This window comes from Cupressus sempervirens, chromosome 11 (assembly GCF_028749045.1).
Source record: "Cupressus sempervirens isolate cs-2001-9-10 chromosome 11, ASM2874904v1, whole genome shotgun sequence".
NCBI classification, from domain to species: Eukaryota; Viridiplantae; Streptophyta; class Pinopsida; order Cupressales; family Cupressaceae; genus Cupressus; species Cupressus sempervirens.
In genome coordinates this window covers 179,278,149-179,296,953 of record NC_143128.1, presented here as the reverse complement: position 1 = coordinate 179,296,953, position 18,805 = coordinate 179,278,149, and the positions used below count along the sequence as shown (strand labels likewise).

Here is an 18,805-nt window from a genome sequence, read left to right as displayed (position 1 = left end):
TACACCGATGCCGACCGATCCAAATACTATCACTTTGGCTCCTCTTGAACTCTTCTTGAACATCAAAATATGAGTCTCTGATCAATCACACATAAGTCACTCAAATCTTAATGCAGTCCTCTATAACTTGATATAAGCCAACTATAGACATCTCTACAACCATTTGTATGTTTGCAACATTTGGTCTTCAATACAGTAGCCTCACTGATTAAATCATTCCATTGTAACTTAGCATAAGCCAACTATAGACATCCCTAAAACCATTTGTATGTTTACAATTTTTGGTCTTCAATATAGTAGCCTCAGTGATTAAATCATTCCATTGTAACTTAGCATAAGCCAACTATAGACATCCCTAAAACCATTTGTATGTTTGAAATATTTGGTCTTCAATATAGTAGCCTCGTTGATTAAATCATTCCACTGGACACTCTTGCAACACTGACTAAAACAAAGAAATATGATATACAATAGGACAAGAAAATCAAGATACATAGAATCGAACTTAAGCCTTCACAATAGAAATTATATATTTTAACTAATTAAAATCAGCCCCTTAATCAAAACAAAAGAGAGAAACAAATTTTAATTCATTATATATATATAATTAATAACCTAACTATTTATACTATATAATATTTTTTTTATGGTAGGAAGTTTGTTTTCCCACCACCCAAGTAAATAATGTTTATACATTGTTTCCATTATTAAGAGGGGTCGCTTTCAACAGGCATGAGACAAAATCATATTATTAATTTTAATTTTAATTTTGAAAAAGAATAATATAATAAGATATCTCGAACTTCACATGTCCTAGGGGTCATATTTGTTTCTCATGTACGCGAGGCGCCGCGTACCAAGAAGAGTCGTTTTGAACAAATTATTGACGGTGATGCCTATGCCTACGTGGAACACGTCCAGAGGCGTTAATATCTACTTTAACCTAAACCTCTAAATTTTCATTTCCCAGACGGTGATGCCTTCAAGGATTAGAGCTTTAAATATCACGTTCAGATTCTCATTGGTAAAAGGTTCAAGAACAATGTACAGTTCTCTATCAATCAGGTTGAAAGAGCCCATGATAATTCCTATGCCTGTTGGATTTAAGTTATTATTGTTTATTAAAACAATGCAGGGCATTCTACGTATATAGATGTAGTTGAGGTCTCCATTCTCTACCAATTCATGGGTTTTTCTCTGTGTTACAGGTTAAGGTGGATCATCATCAAGTTCAAACACTTGAATGAATATCGAATCGATGGAGAATCAAACAATTCGTCTGGCTTCAGATTATTTCAAAAGCAGGCAATACCCAAGATGGCTGGATAGGACTTTGAGGGTTCATGTCTGCAACTCAGTTCAAGGTGGTGTAGATTTTGGCTCTGCTCTGCTTATCTTTTTTCCTTTGCTCTCTTGCATCCTCATGATGGTGGATCATGTAGGATGATTCAAAATGTTGGTGCTAAAAACTATCATACAATTGATCTCAAAAGAAATCTAATTATTAACACGGATTGTGAAAATATGATATATTTAATTCAATTAGTCTGTTTTTCAGGTTTTCTTGGGAGGATTACAGAAGATAACATAGTGGAGACATTCACTACTCCTGTGTATTCTATAACCTTAAGCAAAGAGTCAGAGTATTTTCAGAGACTGTTTGGAGGTGGGTTTAGTGAAGCTTCTGGCCATGTTGTGGATATCTACATTACTACCAAAGGTAATGGGCTTCCGCTGTACACTATAAGTTGCTTCTCGCTATATTAATTAAAGTTTGAGCTAAAATCATGCAATTCTGAGAGTTCATAATGATCTGTTTGTATTCTTTTAGACTTGATGGTGTGGAATTTTTTTGGACTGAACTTTATGATTCATTGTCAAAACATAAGAACAAGAGTCAAAGCATGTTTTGAATTGTTTTTAGTTATGGGGTTGGTTTCAATTGATGCAATGGGATTTTCCATATACCTCCAGTTCAGTTTGTTGGTGTTCTTCTCTAAGATGACAGATGTAAAATTTGATGCATACTAATATTGGTTAAAGATAAATTGATTGCCAATGCAAAATTGAATACGATGAATGGTAGATCAAATACTGAAAACAGTAAGTAACAAAATGCAAAATGATGCTGTAATCTTGAAATTTTCTGTTATCTTTCATAAACAGAAAGGACCATGGGGATTTCAAATAGTAGGCAAGGGACAAGGTTGTTTAGATCTTGGGCATTATAATTAAGTCCTTGGAATTCTGAAGAAAAAACTTAAGCCGGAGCCTTCCTCCAGCTCAGAGCTTAAGGTTCTGCCTTGTTGTAGCATCCTAACCCCAGTGACTCTGCAATATATTATGATACATAGCATAATTAGAAACAGGGGACCGGGGATCGTTTGACCTGGCTGATGTATTTGGGTATAAATATCTATATTCATTTGAATTTATTTTTAAAGTTTTATTCCTATCAATCATTTGCAAGTTACAAGAGAGTTTTTTTAACAAATTAATGGTGAGCCAACCTGCACCTCAGCAAAGTGTCGATGTGTTTTGAGCTTCAGGGCGAGTCCCTTTGATTTGTTATCATCATATTTTACAACTAAAGATATGCAGAAATATTTGGACCAGACCAAATTCTATACTAAAAGATATCTAGTAAGTTTGAGTCTGCACCAAATTCTGTAGACATCAACACATAATTTCTAGGGCAACATATAGACAGATCCAGATATAACTTAATATATTCAATCCTTTAAATTTGTCAGGGGTACGATCCGGGCCTCATTATTTAAGTCTTGCATTTAACAATTCTTGATTTCTGATAGACTATTTAAAACCCTTTTAAATTCAGTGAAGTTAACAGACCAAGGACCCATTGATAAAACAAACATTTTCATAGATATTAGCAAATGATTTCTAAGAGAACACCTTGATAAGTATGGATAGATGTTTAACACGTGACAGAAAGAAACAGATAGACATTTTCACAGGAAAAACCAAAGTAGACGGGAATTTATAAAGTACAACATTCTTACACTGGCATCACAATGCTTCATGAACAAGTTTATGACAGCAGTAACAACCTTGCTGGTTGTTTTGATCCACATCTTAAGATTTCTAGTTAATAAGCAATCTTGAGTTAAGCATTTGACCATACAAATTCATAAGCTGTTTTAATAAGTTCTGTTTTAAACTTAAAAAAATCTCTAATTGTATTGTCTGAACTTGCAGAGAAAAAGGCATTCCAACAGATTATTCAGCTATGCGAAGATGCTACTGACATATCACTCACAGACTTTGAGGAGCTCCTAACTCTATGGAGTTTGTCAGACAGGCTTATGTGCAAGCTCTCATGTTTGAGTGTTGTCAAAACCCTAACAAACACCTCACTAACTTGGCACCAATCCATAAGAGTTATAGAGATTTCATGCTCATACTGTAGTAATCAATGCCCAATAACGGAACTTTACGAAAAATGCACTAGAACATTGATAGATCATTTTCAGGATCTGCACTTCTTGAATTCTGGCATTGAGGAAGACCAAGTCCTGCTGGATGAACTCAAGGCATTGCCATCATCTGCTCTGGAAGCCCTGCTTTCATCTGATCATCTTCCTGTCCAAAAAGAGGAGGTAGCATTCTATGGAATGGTCATATGGGCTCAACACAATGCTCCAACTAGAGAAGAGGAGCAGCAACTCTTGACAAGGATGGCTATTCACATCCGTTTCCCATTCATGAAACCAGAAGTGCTAAGTACACTCACTGAGGTTTGTGAGATGGGGCATCCAGTTTGTCAGCAGTTGTTAGTAGAAGCACTAAAATACAGGGCTGCATCAGATGAAATGAAGGAGAAATACAGATCAGAGGCAGTTGGGCATAGAAGATTCAGATGGAGAAGAGGTTACTACAAACCCATCAAGGTCATCACTCTTGAACATCCTAGAAAACAGGCAACAGTCCATATGTCTTTATTGTTTGATGACCTAGAGGCCATGGATGCCAATGGGGTTTTGGAATATGAATCATTTAACCTGTCTGGAAATAGGTTTTTTCTAAGGATAACACAAACATCATCACCATTTTTAGCAAAGAAAAGAATTGGGCTGGAGATAGTGTTGAAAAATAACAGTTTTGCAAGAATAAGGAGTGACATCAGAGTGTCTATGTGGTCTCAAGTGCAGATGAAATTTCTCAGCAAATTTAGGGAGTTTCATACATTTGAAGCAGAAAATACTGTGTTCAACTATCCTGATTTGTTGGGCAAAGATTGGAAGGAATATACCCAAGCCATGGATGTTGAAAGAAAAATCTACGTCTGTGTTGAATTCTTGGTAAACAATCTAGGTACGTATAACAGCTAAATGAAAAATATTTGTTGTGTAAATTGGTTGATTATTAATATTGTTGAATTTGATTAACTGGGATTTGTGGAATTCGGCAGATTAGCTGGATATCCAAATAATCTACCAGGAAGAGGAGCAGCTCTAGCAGAATCACTGGGGTATTCTTCAAAGACTACACAATGAAGGTTGAACATGTTGGAATAAATCAACAAAGAGAGAGTCATAGTTTGAGTTCTAATAGGAGTCTATAAAGAACTGGTGATCTGTTCACAGTTCTAGTTTGCTGTCGACAATTCTAGTTTGCTGTTAATAAGGCTTAGTTTGTTGTCAATTAGTCACAGCCAGATGTAGAGTTTGTTTCCGGTTTTATAAGAGAGTAGTTGGTTGTAGTTTGTGTATAAATATGTATTGCTTATGCTGTTTTCAATAGACAAAATCAGTGAGCTCTTCATTTGCTCTGTTTTATGCTTCGAATTCTTGCTATTCTAATTCTTAATTTGGTATCAGAGCTGAGGAATGTTGTAATGCCCTGTTATGTTGTCTCTTGCTTAGTACAGCCTTTGTTGATAGTGTTGTAAAAGTAGTTCATGAAGAAAGAGGTCTAATCCAGCCTTCTAGAAGTGGAGCAGCTGTGAAGATGCCATGTTTGAGTTGGTTTGCTCAAATTTGCAACTGGTATATGTTCAGCAATCTGATTTGAGTTCAAGAATTGGTAAATTTTCATTATTTGTTGTTCTTTGGTTAATTCAAAAATGACAAGTCTATCTGATTCTTGTCTAACAGAATCAAATAAGTTGGATGGTTCCAATTATGTTAATTGGAAATTTAAGATGCATACTCTAATGGAGGGATATAATGTGTGGAGCATTGTAAATGGTTCTGATGCTAAGCCTACGACACCTCCAAATGATGTTCAAGATTGGGAGAAAAGAGAAACCAAAGCCAAGATTCTTTTACGAATGTCTATAAAAGACTCTATCATCCCTTATATAAGAGATATCACTACTTCTACTAGTAATTGGAATGCCTTAAAAGGTTTGTATGAGATTACAAATTCAAACAAAATTTTGTTTTTAAAGAGCAAGTTACTTTCAATTAACATGGAAGAAAATGAAAATGTTAGTAGTTATTTATCCAGAATCAAGGATTTAAGGGATAAATTAGCTGACATTGGTGAATCAGTTTCAAGTAGTGATTTAGTTACTGTTACTTTGAATGAAGCGGTGCATGATTATCAAGTATTTATTACCGGTTTGGCTGCAAGAGAAAACACTCCTTTTGAGAATTTGGCAGGTATCCTTCTACAAGAAGAAGAAAGGAAGAAGCATGTGGACAACAGATTTCAGAGTACGGATTCAGCTTTGAAGGCAAAAGACAAGAATCCATCCAAAGGCAAACAATGGCCAAAGAACAACGAAGGTAACAAATTTCACAATCAAGGGTATAGCAATGAAAAGAGGTATCATGAAGGGGTATCATCAAATCCAAATATGAAGAAAAATGGTAATTGTAATTACTGTGGAAAGTTTGGACATTATGCTTATGAATGTAGAAAAAAGAAGTGTAATGAGTCCAAAAATAACAAATATGAAGGTAATTTTGTGAACGGTGATCTAGATACAATAAGTGACAACCTTCATGATTTAAAATTGTTTGTTTTTGATTTTGCTCTTTCAGTTGAATCAAGTGATTGTAATGATTAGTTTATAGATTCAGGAGCATCAATTCACATGTCATGCAATAAAAATTGGTTTAAAATTTTTCAAGAGAAGGATGATGGTAGAAAGATCTATTTAGGAGATAATAGGTCACATGATGTAAAAGGATGTGGTGATATAAGTGTACAATTACCTAATGGCCATGTAAAGTGACTTTTTAATGTTATGTATGTCCCAGGAATTAAAAAGAATTTGATTTCAGTTTCAGCTATTATTGACCAAGGTCTAAAAGTTGAGTTCTTGAAGGGAGGTTGCCAAGTTAAAGATATGAAAAATCAAAATAATGTGATTGCTGAAGGAATCAGGATAGGAGGTTTGTATAAACTTAATATCAATATGGAAAATCATCATGCAATGACTTCTACAAGTGTGTCTGCTGAAGAGCTATGGCATAAGAGGTATGGTCATCTAAATTTAAAAGATTTGATTTCTATACAAAGAAAAGACATGGTGCAAGGTCTTCCACCATTTAAAGGTGAAAAAACCAGTTGTGATGGATGTGCATTAGGCAAACAACATAGAAATGAATTTCCAATAAGAAACAATGTAAATGAAAGAACTATTCTTGAACTAGTGCATTCAGATGTATGTGGTCCTTTGCAAACTCAATCACTTGGTTGCATCTTACTTTCTTATATTTGTTGATGATTGCACTAGATACAGTTGGGTGTATTTCTTAAGAAATAAGAGTGAAGTTTTTCAATATTTCAAAGAATTCAAAACTATGGTAGAAAAACAAACAGCTCACAGTGTTAAGATTCTTAGATCAGATCAAGGGGGGGAATATACATCAAATTTTTTTGTGAAATATTGTAAAGAAAATGGCATTTTTAAGCAATATGTAGTGGCCCATAATCTTGAACAAAATGGTGTAGCTGAAAGGAAAAATAGAACAATTGTTGAATGTGCTAGGAGTATGCTAAAAGAAAAGAATATCTTTAATAATATGTGGGCTGAAGCAGTTAATACAACTGTGTATTTGCTAAATAGAAGATCTACAAAGTATCTTGCAAACAAAACTCCTTATGAAGCTTTCTTGGAATTAAGCCAATTGTTAGTCATTTGAGAATTTTTGGAAGTAAGGCATATTGTCATATTCCAAAAGAGAATAGAAGGAAACTTGATCCAAAGTCATTCAAATATATATTTGTTGGTTATTGTATTGATCTCAAGGCCTACATGATGTATAATCCTATTACTCATAAGGTATTTGCTAGTAGAGATGTTATATTTCATGAATTTGCAGATAATGGTCAAGATGAAGAAAAGGTGGACAAAACCATTTCATTAAAGCTACTTGAAGTAGACAATGAAAGTTCAGATATTGTAGATCAACAAACTCTTGATCAAAGTGGGCATGAGACAAGTCAAGTTGAGGCCACTCCATCCAATAATGAAGCACTAAGAAGATCTATAAGGAAAATCAAGGCACCAATAAGGTATAATGATTATGACTTAATGACGCAAATAATGAGTGTAGATGAACCTCAAAATTTTGAAGAAGCTAAGAATCACAAAGAATGGATGAATGCAATGCATGAAGAACATGTTTCAATTTTGAATAATCAAACTTGGGAACTAACTGAACTACCAGCAAATAAAATTCCTATTGATTGTAAATGGTTGTTCAAAACAAAGTTTAATGCTGATGGCACTGTTGATAAATTTAAAGCTAGATTAGTTGCAAAAGGCTACTCACAAAAGGAAGGAATTGATTATGAAGATACTTTTGCACCAGTAGCTAAAATGAATACTATTAGACTAATGATTTCACTTGCTACTAAATTTGATTGGGTTCTTCATCAAATGGATGTTAAATCAGCATTTTTAAATGATGATTTAAGAGAGGAAATTTATCTTGTTCAACCTGAAAGTTTTGTAAAACAGGGAAAAGAGCATTTGGTATGCAAGTTAAAAAATGCATTATATGGTCTCAAACAAGCACCAAGGTCATGGTATGAGAAAATTGATAAATTCTTCTTTCAACAAGGATATATCAAGAGTAAAAATGATCCAAATTTGTACATAAAGAATGATGAACATTGGAATGTTGTTTTGATTTCTTTGTATGTGGATGACTTAATCATAACAGGAAGCTCTATAGAGTTGATTAATGCAATCAAGGCAGCTTTATCACAAACATTTGAAATGAAGGATCTTGGAGAAATGCATTATTGCATGGTAAGACTTTGATTGCTCAAAGTAAGTATGCAATTAAGTTAATCCAAAAGTTTAATATGCAAATTGTAAAACAACATTTACTCCATTGGAACAAAATTTCAAATTCTCTTGTTGCAGTGACACTTTAGAAGTCAATGGGACATTGTATAGGCAAATGGTGGGAAGTCTCAACCACTTGACCACTACAAGACCTGATATTTCATATTTTGTCAACATACTTAGCCAATTCATGGCTAATCCTTTGGAGGTCCATTGGAATGCAGCAAAAAGAGTTCTTCGATACCTACAAGGCACCATATCTTTGGCATTGAATATACTAACCATTTGAATGTTGAGTTGATAGGTTGCTCTGATTTTGATTGGGCAGGAGATCGAGATGATCGTAAATCAACAATTGGTTATGCATTCAACATAGGATCAGGGGTTGTTTCTTAATCTAGCAAGAAGCAACTAACTATTTCTCTTTCATCTACTGAAGCTAAGTACAAAGCATTGTGTAGTGCTACCTGTGAAGCAATTTGGCTAAGGAGAATTTTTGAAGATATGGGACAAAAGCAAGATGGAGCTACTCCAATCAAATGTGACAATCAAAGTACAATCAAGATGGCCAATGATCCCGGCTAATGATCCCGGTGCTACGCATCAACTCCGGTTCGAGTCACACTAGGTTTACCACAAACCCTTTAAGGGTGAGTGAATAGCCGAGTTGGTGTGAAGGCGAGTCGTGAGGCGTAGTGTTAGGCTAATGATCCTGGTGCTACGCATCAACTTTGGTTCGAGTCACACTAGGTTACCACAAACCCTTTTAAGGGTGAGTGAGTAGCCGAGTTGGTGTGAAGGTGAGTCGTGAGGCGTAGTGTTAGGCTAATGATCCCGATGCTATGCATCAACTCCGGTTCGAGTCACACTAGGTTTACCACAAACCCTTTTGAATGATCCCGGTGCTACGCATCAACTCCGGTTCGAGTCACACTAGGTTACCACAAACCCTTTTGGAGAATAGTTGGAGCGTTGGCTGGAGGATGTGGAGAAGCGTTGGCTGCCGGCTGGGCTAGGGTTTTTCCCCTAGCCTATTCTTGGTGTTTGATCTTTACTATTTTTCTATTCTGTTTGGATTGCTAGCTACTGGACATAATTTGCGTCGGTGTTTTTGGAGATCTTCTGCAGTCAATTTTGGATTGGGGTTTTATTGTTTGCATGGCAGGGCCTGGGATTTCTTCTCCGTTGGTGAGAACAGATGGTTCTTCTCCAACTATGCATGCAATGCGATCTGAATCGTTTTATTCAGGGGAGAGCTCCAAGCTGAAAAAAGTTAATGGCTGTTTTCCGCGTAGCCATGATCGCCCTGTTCTGGTTATTCCTCCAACGGCTGTAATGGAGGACATTGATTATTGGACCAAGCATGCTTTGATATGCAAATTTCTTGGAATTCGAATTTCCCTATCCGCTCTTGAGGCATGGATCCGCCGCTCTTGGCAGGTGGAAGGCGATATGGAGATTATGTTGGCAGGGAATAGTTATTTTTTTGTTGTATTCTCTTGCATGTCTGATCGTGATCGTTTTTTTGAAGGAGGCCCTTATTTCTACAACCATGTGGGGTTATTTGTCAAACCTTGGCATTCAAGTTTTAATTCTGCTGAGGATCTCCCTTCAACAGTGCCAGTTTGAGTTCGCTTGCCTCGTCTTCCCTTGGAATTTTGGCGTGAAGACATCCTTCGACAAATTGCTGCTTTGTTGGGGAAGCCGGCTGCGATCGCACATCAATCCCTCGATAAAAAGGTTATTTCTTATGCTAGAATTTGTGTTGAAATTAATTTGAATAACCCATTACCAGATTCTTTGGAAATTTGTCTGGGGGATTCTTTTTGGGTGCAGCAGTTAGATTATGAATTCCTCCCTTTCCGTTGCCGGATTTGTCATGAGTATGGTCATTTACTGCGGCAGTGCCCCCGTAACTCGAGTTTCAAAGGAGTGGATCGTTCTACAGCTGGCAATGCTGGTGGTTTGGCAGATACTACAGGGAAAGGACAATCTCAAATGGTTAATACTACCAAGGGGATGAATCCACAAGATGCTATAGGTAAGGGTAAGGCTCAAATGCAGGATAAGGATGGATTTACCCCTGTTCGCCCTCGAGCTAAGGGACGTGGTCAAAAGAGGCCTTTGAAAGAAAGATTATCTGATTCAGGTTTTAACCGCTTTGAGGTGCTGGATAGTATGGTTCTAGAGGAGGGTATTCCTCCTCCTATCTCTTTTGATCCAGTTTGCCCAGATGAGAGATCTGTTCCTAATGATGCTTGTGGGGCATCTCAAGTTGTAGTATATCAGAACTGTGAGGTTCCTGTAACTCCTGTGACAAAGGCTCTGGTGACTCCTGCAGTGTTGGAAGATAATGATGTTGTTTTGGCTGACTTGGTTAAGGATGTGCTACCATCAGGTAAGGGCAAGGGATCTCCTCTCCCCTTGGGGTTGCAGCCTCGACCCTTTAAGCGGGCTTCTTCTACTCCCCTTCTAAGGAGTGGGCGCAAAACAGACCAAGAGAAGATTAAACTCACAGGAGATATATTGATTGAGTTTGGTTCAGTAAAACCTTTGGATTCTCATTTTCCCAATTCTACCCAATGATGATTATTCTCTCATGGAATGTAAGGGGGTTGAATAGCATCCCTAGACAAAAGGCTATTCATAACTTGGTGGTTGATCATAGTCCTGATGTTTTCTGTATCCAAGAGACTAAGCTCTCTGTGGAGTCTACGGTCCAACATGCCTCTAGTATTTTGTCTCGTGGCCAATGCCAGTGTGTTGGGGCAACAGGCAGTGCTGGTGGTTTAGCTATATTTTGGGATCCTCAAAAAATTTCTCCTCTTGGCTGGATGTCTTCTCGCTCAGCTCTCTCTATAGTAGCTTCTGTTCTAGACTCAGGAGAGGTAATCATGGTTACTAATGTGTATGCACCTGTTGATCTTGTGGGAAAGGAGGAACTTTGGGAACATATTCAATATGTTAGAAACTGTCATCCTTATCATCCTTGGGTGTTAGCAGGGGACTTCAATTCAGTTTTAAATCTGGAAGAGAAGCATGGTGGTTTGGCTAGATTGGGGCCTTCTTCTTCTCTTCTTCGGCAACACATATCTCTTTTGCATCTCTCTGATGTTAAGCCTTCTAATGGCCTCTATACCTGGAATAATTGCAGGACTGGTGTTGCTGCTATCTTAGAACGTCTGGATAGATTTCTTGTTTCTTGCTTCTGGCTTAGTGGCACCCTTACTATCTCTTCAGAAATCCTTAATTGGAGGGGTTCAGATCATTGGCCAATCAAATTTTCCGCTATAGGGGCTTATGTTCCGAAGCATCCTCCTTTTAAGTTCCAGTTGATGTGGCTTCGTGACTCCTCTCTTCATGATTTTGTTTTTTGTTGGTGGAAAGATGGTGCTCCTGCATATGGTACTGCAATGTTCTCATTTTCTAAAAGGCTTCAATATGTTAAAAGGAAGCTCAAGATATGGAATAGGGAATGCTTTGGGAACCTTCACTTTATGAAGAGGCTTGCTCAAGAAAATTTTGATGTCATCACAAGGGAGATTAGAGATCGAGGTTTCTCAGAGGATCTTGGCCAGGCTGAATCCCTTGCTTCTAGAGCTCTAGAAGAATGGGAACTTCGAGAGAAAATTTTTTGGAAGCAAAAGGCTCGAGTTGATTGGCTCTAGGAAGGTGATCGAAACACTTCCTTTTTCCATAAAACAGTGCAATCTCGCCGGAATCAGAGCACTATCTCTTCTTTGGTTAATTCTCAAGGTATCCAACTGAATTCCTTGCCAGCTTTGTTCCAGGAGGCTATTTCGTACTTCTCTACCCTCTTCTCTGAGGACTCTCCTCCGGCTGATAATGAAGAAAATATTATTTTGTCCTGTATTCCTTCCCTTATCACTCAAGAAATGAATGATTATCTCATGCGTCCTATCTCTTTGGAAGAGCTGGAGGAGGTGGTCTTTGGCATGCCTAAGGGGAAGGCTCCTGGTCCTGATGGCTTTCCAGTTGAATTCTTTCAGGAATTTTGGGACATCATTAATCATGATTTGTTGGAGGTGGTTAAAGAATCCTATGCTAGCAAGCAGATGCTTCGAGCTTTGAACTCTACATTCTTGACTCTTATTCCTAAGAGAGAGGGTGCTAATCAATTGGAGTTTTTTAGACCAATTGCCTTATGTAATGTGGTTTACAAAGTTATTATTAAGCTGATTGCTGAGAGACTGAAAAGGTGGCTTCCCATTATTATCTCAGAAGAACAAGGTGGTTTTGTTGCTGGCAGAAAAATTTTGGATGGGGTGGTTATTGCTACTGAGGCTATTCACTCTATGGATACTTCAAGGGAGAGAGCCATGTTTGTTAAGCTGGATATGGCTAAGGCCTACGATAGAGTTAAATGGAGCTTCCTAAGGAGTATTCTTCTTTCTTTTGGATTTAGCTCTGACTGGGTGAGTTGGATTATGAGTTGTGTTACTTCTGCCTCTTTTTCTGTTCTTATTAATGGTCAACCTTCACAACTATTTGGTGCTTCTAGAGGCCTCCGCCAGGGTGACCCTCTCTCCCCATATCTATTCATCATCATGGCTGAAGGCTTGGGCAGATTCATTAAGCATCAGGTGTCCCAGAATTCTATTCAAGGCTGGCGGTAGGGTAATGACTTACCTTCTCTTTCCCATCTTCAATTTGTTGATGATTCTGCTCTTGCCGGTCTTGCTAGGATCAAGGAAGCTGAAGCCTTTCGACATGCTTTGGACGTTTATTTGGCAGCTTCAGGCCAGAAAGTTAATGAGCACAAATCTTTCATTTACTTTTTTAACACTCCTGATTCTATTCAGCACAGGATTGTTGGTATCCTACGGTTTCAGATAGGTTCACTTCCTTTGACTTATCTTGGCATTCCTATTGCTGTTTCCAAGTAGCCACGTCTCTTCTGACAAAATTTGATTACCAAGCTTCAGGATAAGGTAAATCATTGGACTCATAGATGGCTTTCTACTGCTGCCCGGGTTACTCTTCTTCAAGCTGTTATCCAAGCTCTTCCTACTTATAGAAGCATGGTTCATGCTGCACCTATTTACTTTCTCAAGGAGTTTGATGCTCTTTCTCGACAATTCCTTTGGAGTGGTAATTTGCGTAGTACTAAATGGAGCTTGGTTAATTGGGCAACTGTTTGTAGGCCTAAAAAGGAGGCTGGTCTTGGTCTTCGATCTGCTCTATTGAGTAGTCAAGCTTTGGCTGCTAAATTTTATTGGCGATGGTGCTCTGGACAACATCAACTTTGGGCTCGTATTATCACTCATAAATATTTTCATGGTGCTGATCCTTGCTCTGTTTCTGCACTTCCTCTTGAAGGTCGTGGCTCAATGGTTTGGCATACTTTGAAGACAGGTGCGATGTTGGTGAAGAGGGCTCTATTCTGGATATGTAAAGGAGGTTCTCAGGCTTTGTTTTGGTCTGATGCTTGGGATGGATTCCCTTCCATTTTATCCATATACCCTCATCTTCAGCCTCTTTGTGACTCTTTTCTTGCCGCTGGATGGGATAAAGTGGCTCATTACAAGACTCCTTATCAATTGGGACCTGTTGTTGGTTACAGATGGAAGCATTCCTCTGATTGGCCTCTTGGAGGTACAGACATGGATCGTCAGGAGCTTTCTCAAATTCTGGCCTCCAGAGAGTGTTCTTCTTTGCTTGGTCCAGATGTTTTGGCTTGGGGCGGTACCTTGTCTGGTAAATATCATGTCTCTGCTGGGTATCAGGAGATAACTAGACAATTATTTGGGGATGCTGAGGTCCCTTGGTGGAAGCAAGTTTGGAATAAAGTTTCTTGGTCCAAGTGCAATTTTTTCATGTGGCTAGTGGCTCACAACCGTTGTCTTACCTGGGATAATCTTTGTAAACGTGGATTTCAGGGCTCCTCTTATTGTGTTTTGTGTGGTAATGGCGAGGAGTCTGTCTCCCATTTGTTCTTCCATTGCTCCTATTCTACTCAGATATGGCACCTTTGGTGGAGCGCTTAGGGTTGCTCTTGTCGGCATGCTTCCTCTTTGCCTGAGTTCTGAGCCCGCTTGGGTAGTGCTCCCTCCAAGTCTTCTTCTCTCCATGCTGCTTGGATTGCTGGCCCATCTTTCATGCTTTGGCATATCTGGTTGGAGAGAAATCGTCGCATATTCCAAGATGTTCGGCTTGGTGTTTTGCATCTTTGGTGGAAAATATCACATTCTCTTCAGGAAACTATTCTTGTGAAGTGTGAGCTTGATGGGGGTATGGATCCGATTGATCTTGCTATCTATAATCGCCTCAATTTTCATCTGCAGGATGGGGTTGCAGCTCATAGGTTTCCTTCTATGTCCAGGCAGCTTCACCATCAGAGGAAGGGTCGAGTTAACCGGGATGGGCACTGGACTCCTCCTCCCTATGGAGTTCTGAAAATTAACACTGATGGTTCTTCTCGTGGGAATCCTGGTCCGGCTGGTATTGGCGGAGTGGCTCGTTGTAGTTCTGGGGATGTTAAATTTTTCTTCTCAGTTCATAAGGGTGATTATACTAACAATCTCATGGAAGCTCAGGCTATTTTATATGCTGTGGAACAGTGTTGCTTGCGGGGATGGAGTAAGATTATTTGTGAGTTTGATTCCCAGGTGGTGGTGAACATGCTTTCTTCGCAAGAGCTTGAGGATGTTAGTTGGCAGCTAGCCACTGTTGTTAAGCAGATTCTTTTCTTCTCTTCCTCTTTGCAGCTCATTCGGTTTATGTATATTCCTCGTGAATGGAATAGAACTGCTGATTGTTTAGCCAAATGGGCTTCTAGTCATGATCCGGGTTGGAATATTAGGGATAGGGGGCAACTGTCCTTTGAGATGGTGCAAGAATTTGATGATCTTGTTGCTCAAGATCGAGCTCCTTGTTGAGCTCTCCTTGTTGTATTCCTTTCTGTCTTAATAAATTTTTACCCCTCTTTTTGCCAAGATGGCCAATAATTCGGTTTATCATGCAAGATCAAAACACATTAAAACTCAACATCATTTTGTAGGAGAGAAAGTTCACTCTCAAGAAATAGAGCTGCAAAACTGCAACACAAATGATAATATGGTTGATGTATTCACTAAGTCATTGGGAAAAATAAAGTTTGTAAAATGTAGAGATATGTTAGGAGTGCATTTTAATTCCCTTGTTGATTAAGGGGGAGTGTTGGAATAAATCAACAAAGAGAGATTCATAGTTTGAGTTCTAATAGGAGTCTGTAAAGAATTGGTGATCTGTTCACAGTTCTAGTTTGCTGTCGACAATTCTAGTTTGCTGTCAATAAGGCTTAGTTTGTTGTCAACTAGTCACAGCCAGATGTAGAGTTTGTTTCCGGTTTTATAGGAGAGTAGTTGGTTGTAGTTTGTGTATAAATATGTATTGCTTATGCTTTTTTCAATAGACAAAATCAGTGAGCTCTTCATTTGCTCTGTTTTATGCTTTGAATTCTTGCTGTTCTAATTCTTAATTGAACAATTGTAGAGAAGGATGATTGTAGTTACCAAGTGTTCACACAATCATTTATGTTCAATTGAGGTTGAATATTATATCTTCAGAAGGATAACTGTAATTAAATAATTATTTGACAATCATTTCTGTAAAGTTGGTTTTGAATAAAATTATAATTTGCTGAATAGCTTAAACAGCTGTTATTTGTCACCCACATTAAAAAAAAGCATTTCCTGGGCAGATTGAACATCAAATTTATTTATGGACAAGGTTACAAAATTCGTTTTGTCCATTTATCATTAACAATTCCTACACAGTAGTCTAAAATATCAAAAAATGAGATGTGGGAAAGTGTCCAAAATAAAAATATCAAATATACTTTATATATGGGATGTATTTGCCCTGTAAATTGTTAGTTTGATTTGTTTATCTAGAAAGAAAAGAGGTATATGGATAGAAAGGAAAACAGGAATTGCGGAGGCAGAAAAAGCTCCTTGACAGAGGAGAGTTCTTGTTTTCATGATAAGAGTAACCTTGTATGTTTTTCAATGGCAGAGTTTATATAGGAGTATGAGTAAACTTTTACAGAGAATTTTCAAATTTTCAAATTTTTTTAAGGTAAATTAACAGGATATGTGGGTTGGGGTGAAAGGCAAAATAGATAAAAAGTTAAACAAAATGGAATCATAGATACCTCTCCTTGGCTGGGAGATGTCAGGTATGACAGAAAATTTTGTCATCCTGTACAGTTTATTATTCTTCAGCTTGGTTGTTTAACCAATATCAATTTAATTATGTTCGAAAAAGAATAAGGGATTACTTGTGGTCTGATGGCAAAGGGAATGCCAAGAGACATGTTGTTGCTTGGAAATAGTGTTCTATGAGTTGACAGAAAAGGGGGCAGGGGGCTAAAGGATCTCAGATTTCAGCGTGTTGCTTTGGCAGCCAAGTGGATTTGGCCATCAATGGAGACCAGCCCTGAAAGGTAGTGGTTAGAAATAATATTTAGAGAGGTTTCCCGGCGAAAAATCATGTATGGAAGGGCCTCTGTCTTGGAGACCTCCTTGCTGGGCAATTCAGTGACAAAGTAAGAGCTTCGGAGGTCTTCAAGTCATTATGGAAAAGATGGGAGTTTGTCAGACCCTTTGTCTGTTCCAACAATTTTTTTGCCACTGATAATTCCTTATGTGGAGAAAGATCCATCTGGTGGAACCTTACTTACAAGGATAAGAAGCTTGCACAATAATAAAGTTGCTCGGCCAAGGCCTGGGCAACAAAAGGTATTACTGTGATATGTGACATAATAACTAATGATGCATTGATTGGATGGAAGTAGCTGTAAAATAGATTTTCCTCGCCAGAGGAGACATATTCAGTTCTAAGAGAAGCTTGTAAGAGTCTTGGGCTTCCCAGAGACTGCTTGGTAGACTCAGATAAATTCAGCTCCCTCACATGGCAGGAAGACACACTCCTTGTCTTTGTCTAAACTATATATGGTGCTCTTGTTAATGATGACACCATTTTTACACACCTTAATAAAATCTGGAACAGCAACAGAGATCATACAGATTGGCAAAACTATCTTGAAGCTACATGGCATAAACTGGTTGAACCCAAAAAGAATCCTTTCTTCTCACTTTTCCTCCGGCATAGGTTACCAGTTTGGCTTCCTGGGGGATCTCAGTGTTTGTTCCTTATGTCGTGTGCCGGAATCTGTTCTACATATATTTGTTGATTGTAGCTATGCTAAAGAAGTTTGGGCGCTATTTGGCTTTGATTTAAATGCTAATGTTAACACCAATAATCTACTTTCAGACTGTTTTACTAGACTTAATAAGTATCATAATCTATTCTGGTCTAGTTTATCTGTTGAGATTTTGTGGATACTTTGGAATTATGGATACTTTGGAATTATAAGAATGATACCTTGTTTAATGGCAATGATAGGAACCTTACTGAGTCTCCCAGGAGACTCATATTTACTACAATTGAATTGCAGGTTAATGACACAGTCAAGAGGAGCCCGAAAAAGTTTGGAAGTTTGCTGCATTCAAGAGAAGAGCTGGGACTCTCCCAAGGCTCTATATGGACCAGATTCAGTGGGATATGAGATCTCCATTCTAAGACTGGATTCCAGAACTTTTTAACCGATCTCAAATGACACCAATTGTGGGAAGAGATTCCTTTTACTGCTGTACCAATGATCCAAAAGAAGACATAAATAGACATGGGCTGTATATGTTAAACGAAGAATCTGGGTTGAGTCTGGACTGATTAGATTATCTGATCCATGTATTATTGTTTCTAAACTCCATGTATACTATTTTATTTCTGTTACAGGGGATTGAAACTGCTATAGCAGCAATTGCTGTTTCAAAAGAATGTATGTCTAAATGTACTAGATACCTGTAATAGAAAAAGGTAAATTAATCTTACACTTCGTTGACACAATTTATCATGCCCAAGGTGTACCCTTTCTGAAGTTATCAACCTCTAAATTGCATTCAAGCTTTGAAAGTGTAAAATAAATGAAAACATCCTAACCATACATCTTTTGCTATTTTTAGCCGATAGGCTATTTTTGGTTGAAACAACGAAAAACACCGATTTTCGTGATGCTGGATGCCGCAAATTCATATTTCATCGGAAACAATTTCGTCCTGATATGTTTGCATTGTGTAGGTGAGAATTTATTTTGATTAGGTTATTGACATGCAAATGAATGCTTTTTATTAATTATTTTTGCATACAATGTTTATCAACATTTAGCGAGAAAATGGAAAATGAAAAATACAATGCTTGTGTTGCTTGTTCTTCAGACATTGTAGGGGTGAGGGTCTTCATGGAGTTTATATACAATTGTTGCGGGTACCATAGGAGGGTATAGGGGGTAAACAGAGGAGAAATCTTTGTGGTATTTCACAGAGAAGTTTGATAAGGGTAAGCAAGTTTTAAATAAATCCATTTTAAATTTTTTTTGCAACACTGCTTTAAGGTGTTAGAAAAAAGTCGATGCCTCTGTTGCATGTTATACAGCTGTTGGAATAGTGGCTCTTTGTAGAACCTTCATAC

At 37.9% G+C, this 18,805-nt stretch overlaps 1 protein-coding gene across 9 annotated transcripts; it reads left to right on the top strand.

The window, feature by feature from the left end:
- The first annotated feature begins 878 nt into the window (after nucleotides 1-878).
- Nucleotides 879-18,184, top strand: LOC149528780 (BTB/POZ domain-containing protein POB1-like). 9 transcript variants are annotated; one of them, XR_016359147.1, is made up of 9 exons: nucleotides 879-1,065; nucleotides 1,209-1,364; nucleotides 1,559-1,720; nucleotides 3,220-4,335; nucleotides 4,433-4,519; nucleotides 4,892-5,009; nucleotides 5,118-5,369; nucleotides 5,628-5,753; nucleotides 17,733-18,184. XR_016359147.1 is itself a non-coding variant. In XM_089811339.1 (5 exons), exons 2-5 carry the CDS (start codon nucleotides 1,244-1,246, stop codon nucleotides 4,435-4,437), a joined length of 1,404 nt encoding a protein of 467 aa, XP_089667465.1. In that variant the 5' UTR covers nucleotides 880-1,065; nucleotides 1,209-1,243; the 3' UTR covers nucleotides 4,438-4,808. The 9 variants fall into 9 exon arrangements, 3 of the variants coding, with proteins under 3 accessions (XP_089667465.1, XP_089667464.1, XP_089667463.1); XR_016359146.1 differs by having other exon boundaries at nucleotides 879-1,364; XR_016359142.1 differs by lacking the exon at nucleotides 5,628-5,753 and having other exon boundaries at nucleotides 881-1,065.
- Nucleotides 18,185-18,805: the final 621 nt, after the last annotated feature.

Coding starts and splice junctions, on each gene's coding strand:
- LOC149528780 (XM_089811339.1), top strand. CDS start 1,244: ATGAATATCGAATCGATGGAGAATCAAACAATTCGTCTGGCTTCAGAT. Junction 1,365..1,558: donor TGTCTGCAACTCAGTTCAAG/GTGGTGTAGATT, acceptor TCTGTTTTTCAG/GTTTTCTTGGGAGGATTACA. Junction 1,721..3,219: donor TATCTACATTACTACCAAAG/GTAATGGGCTTC, acceptor CTGAACTTGCAG/AGAAAAAGGCATTCCAACAG.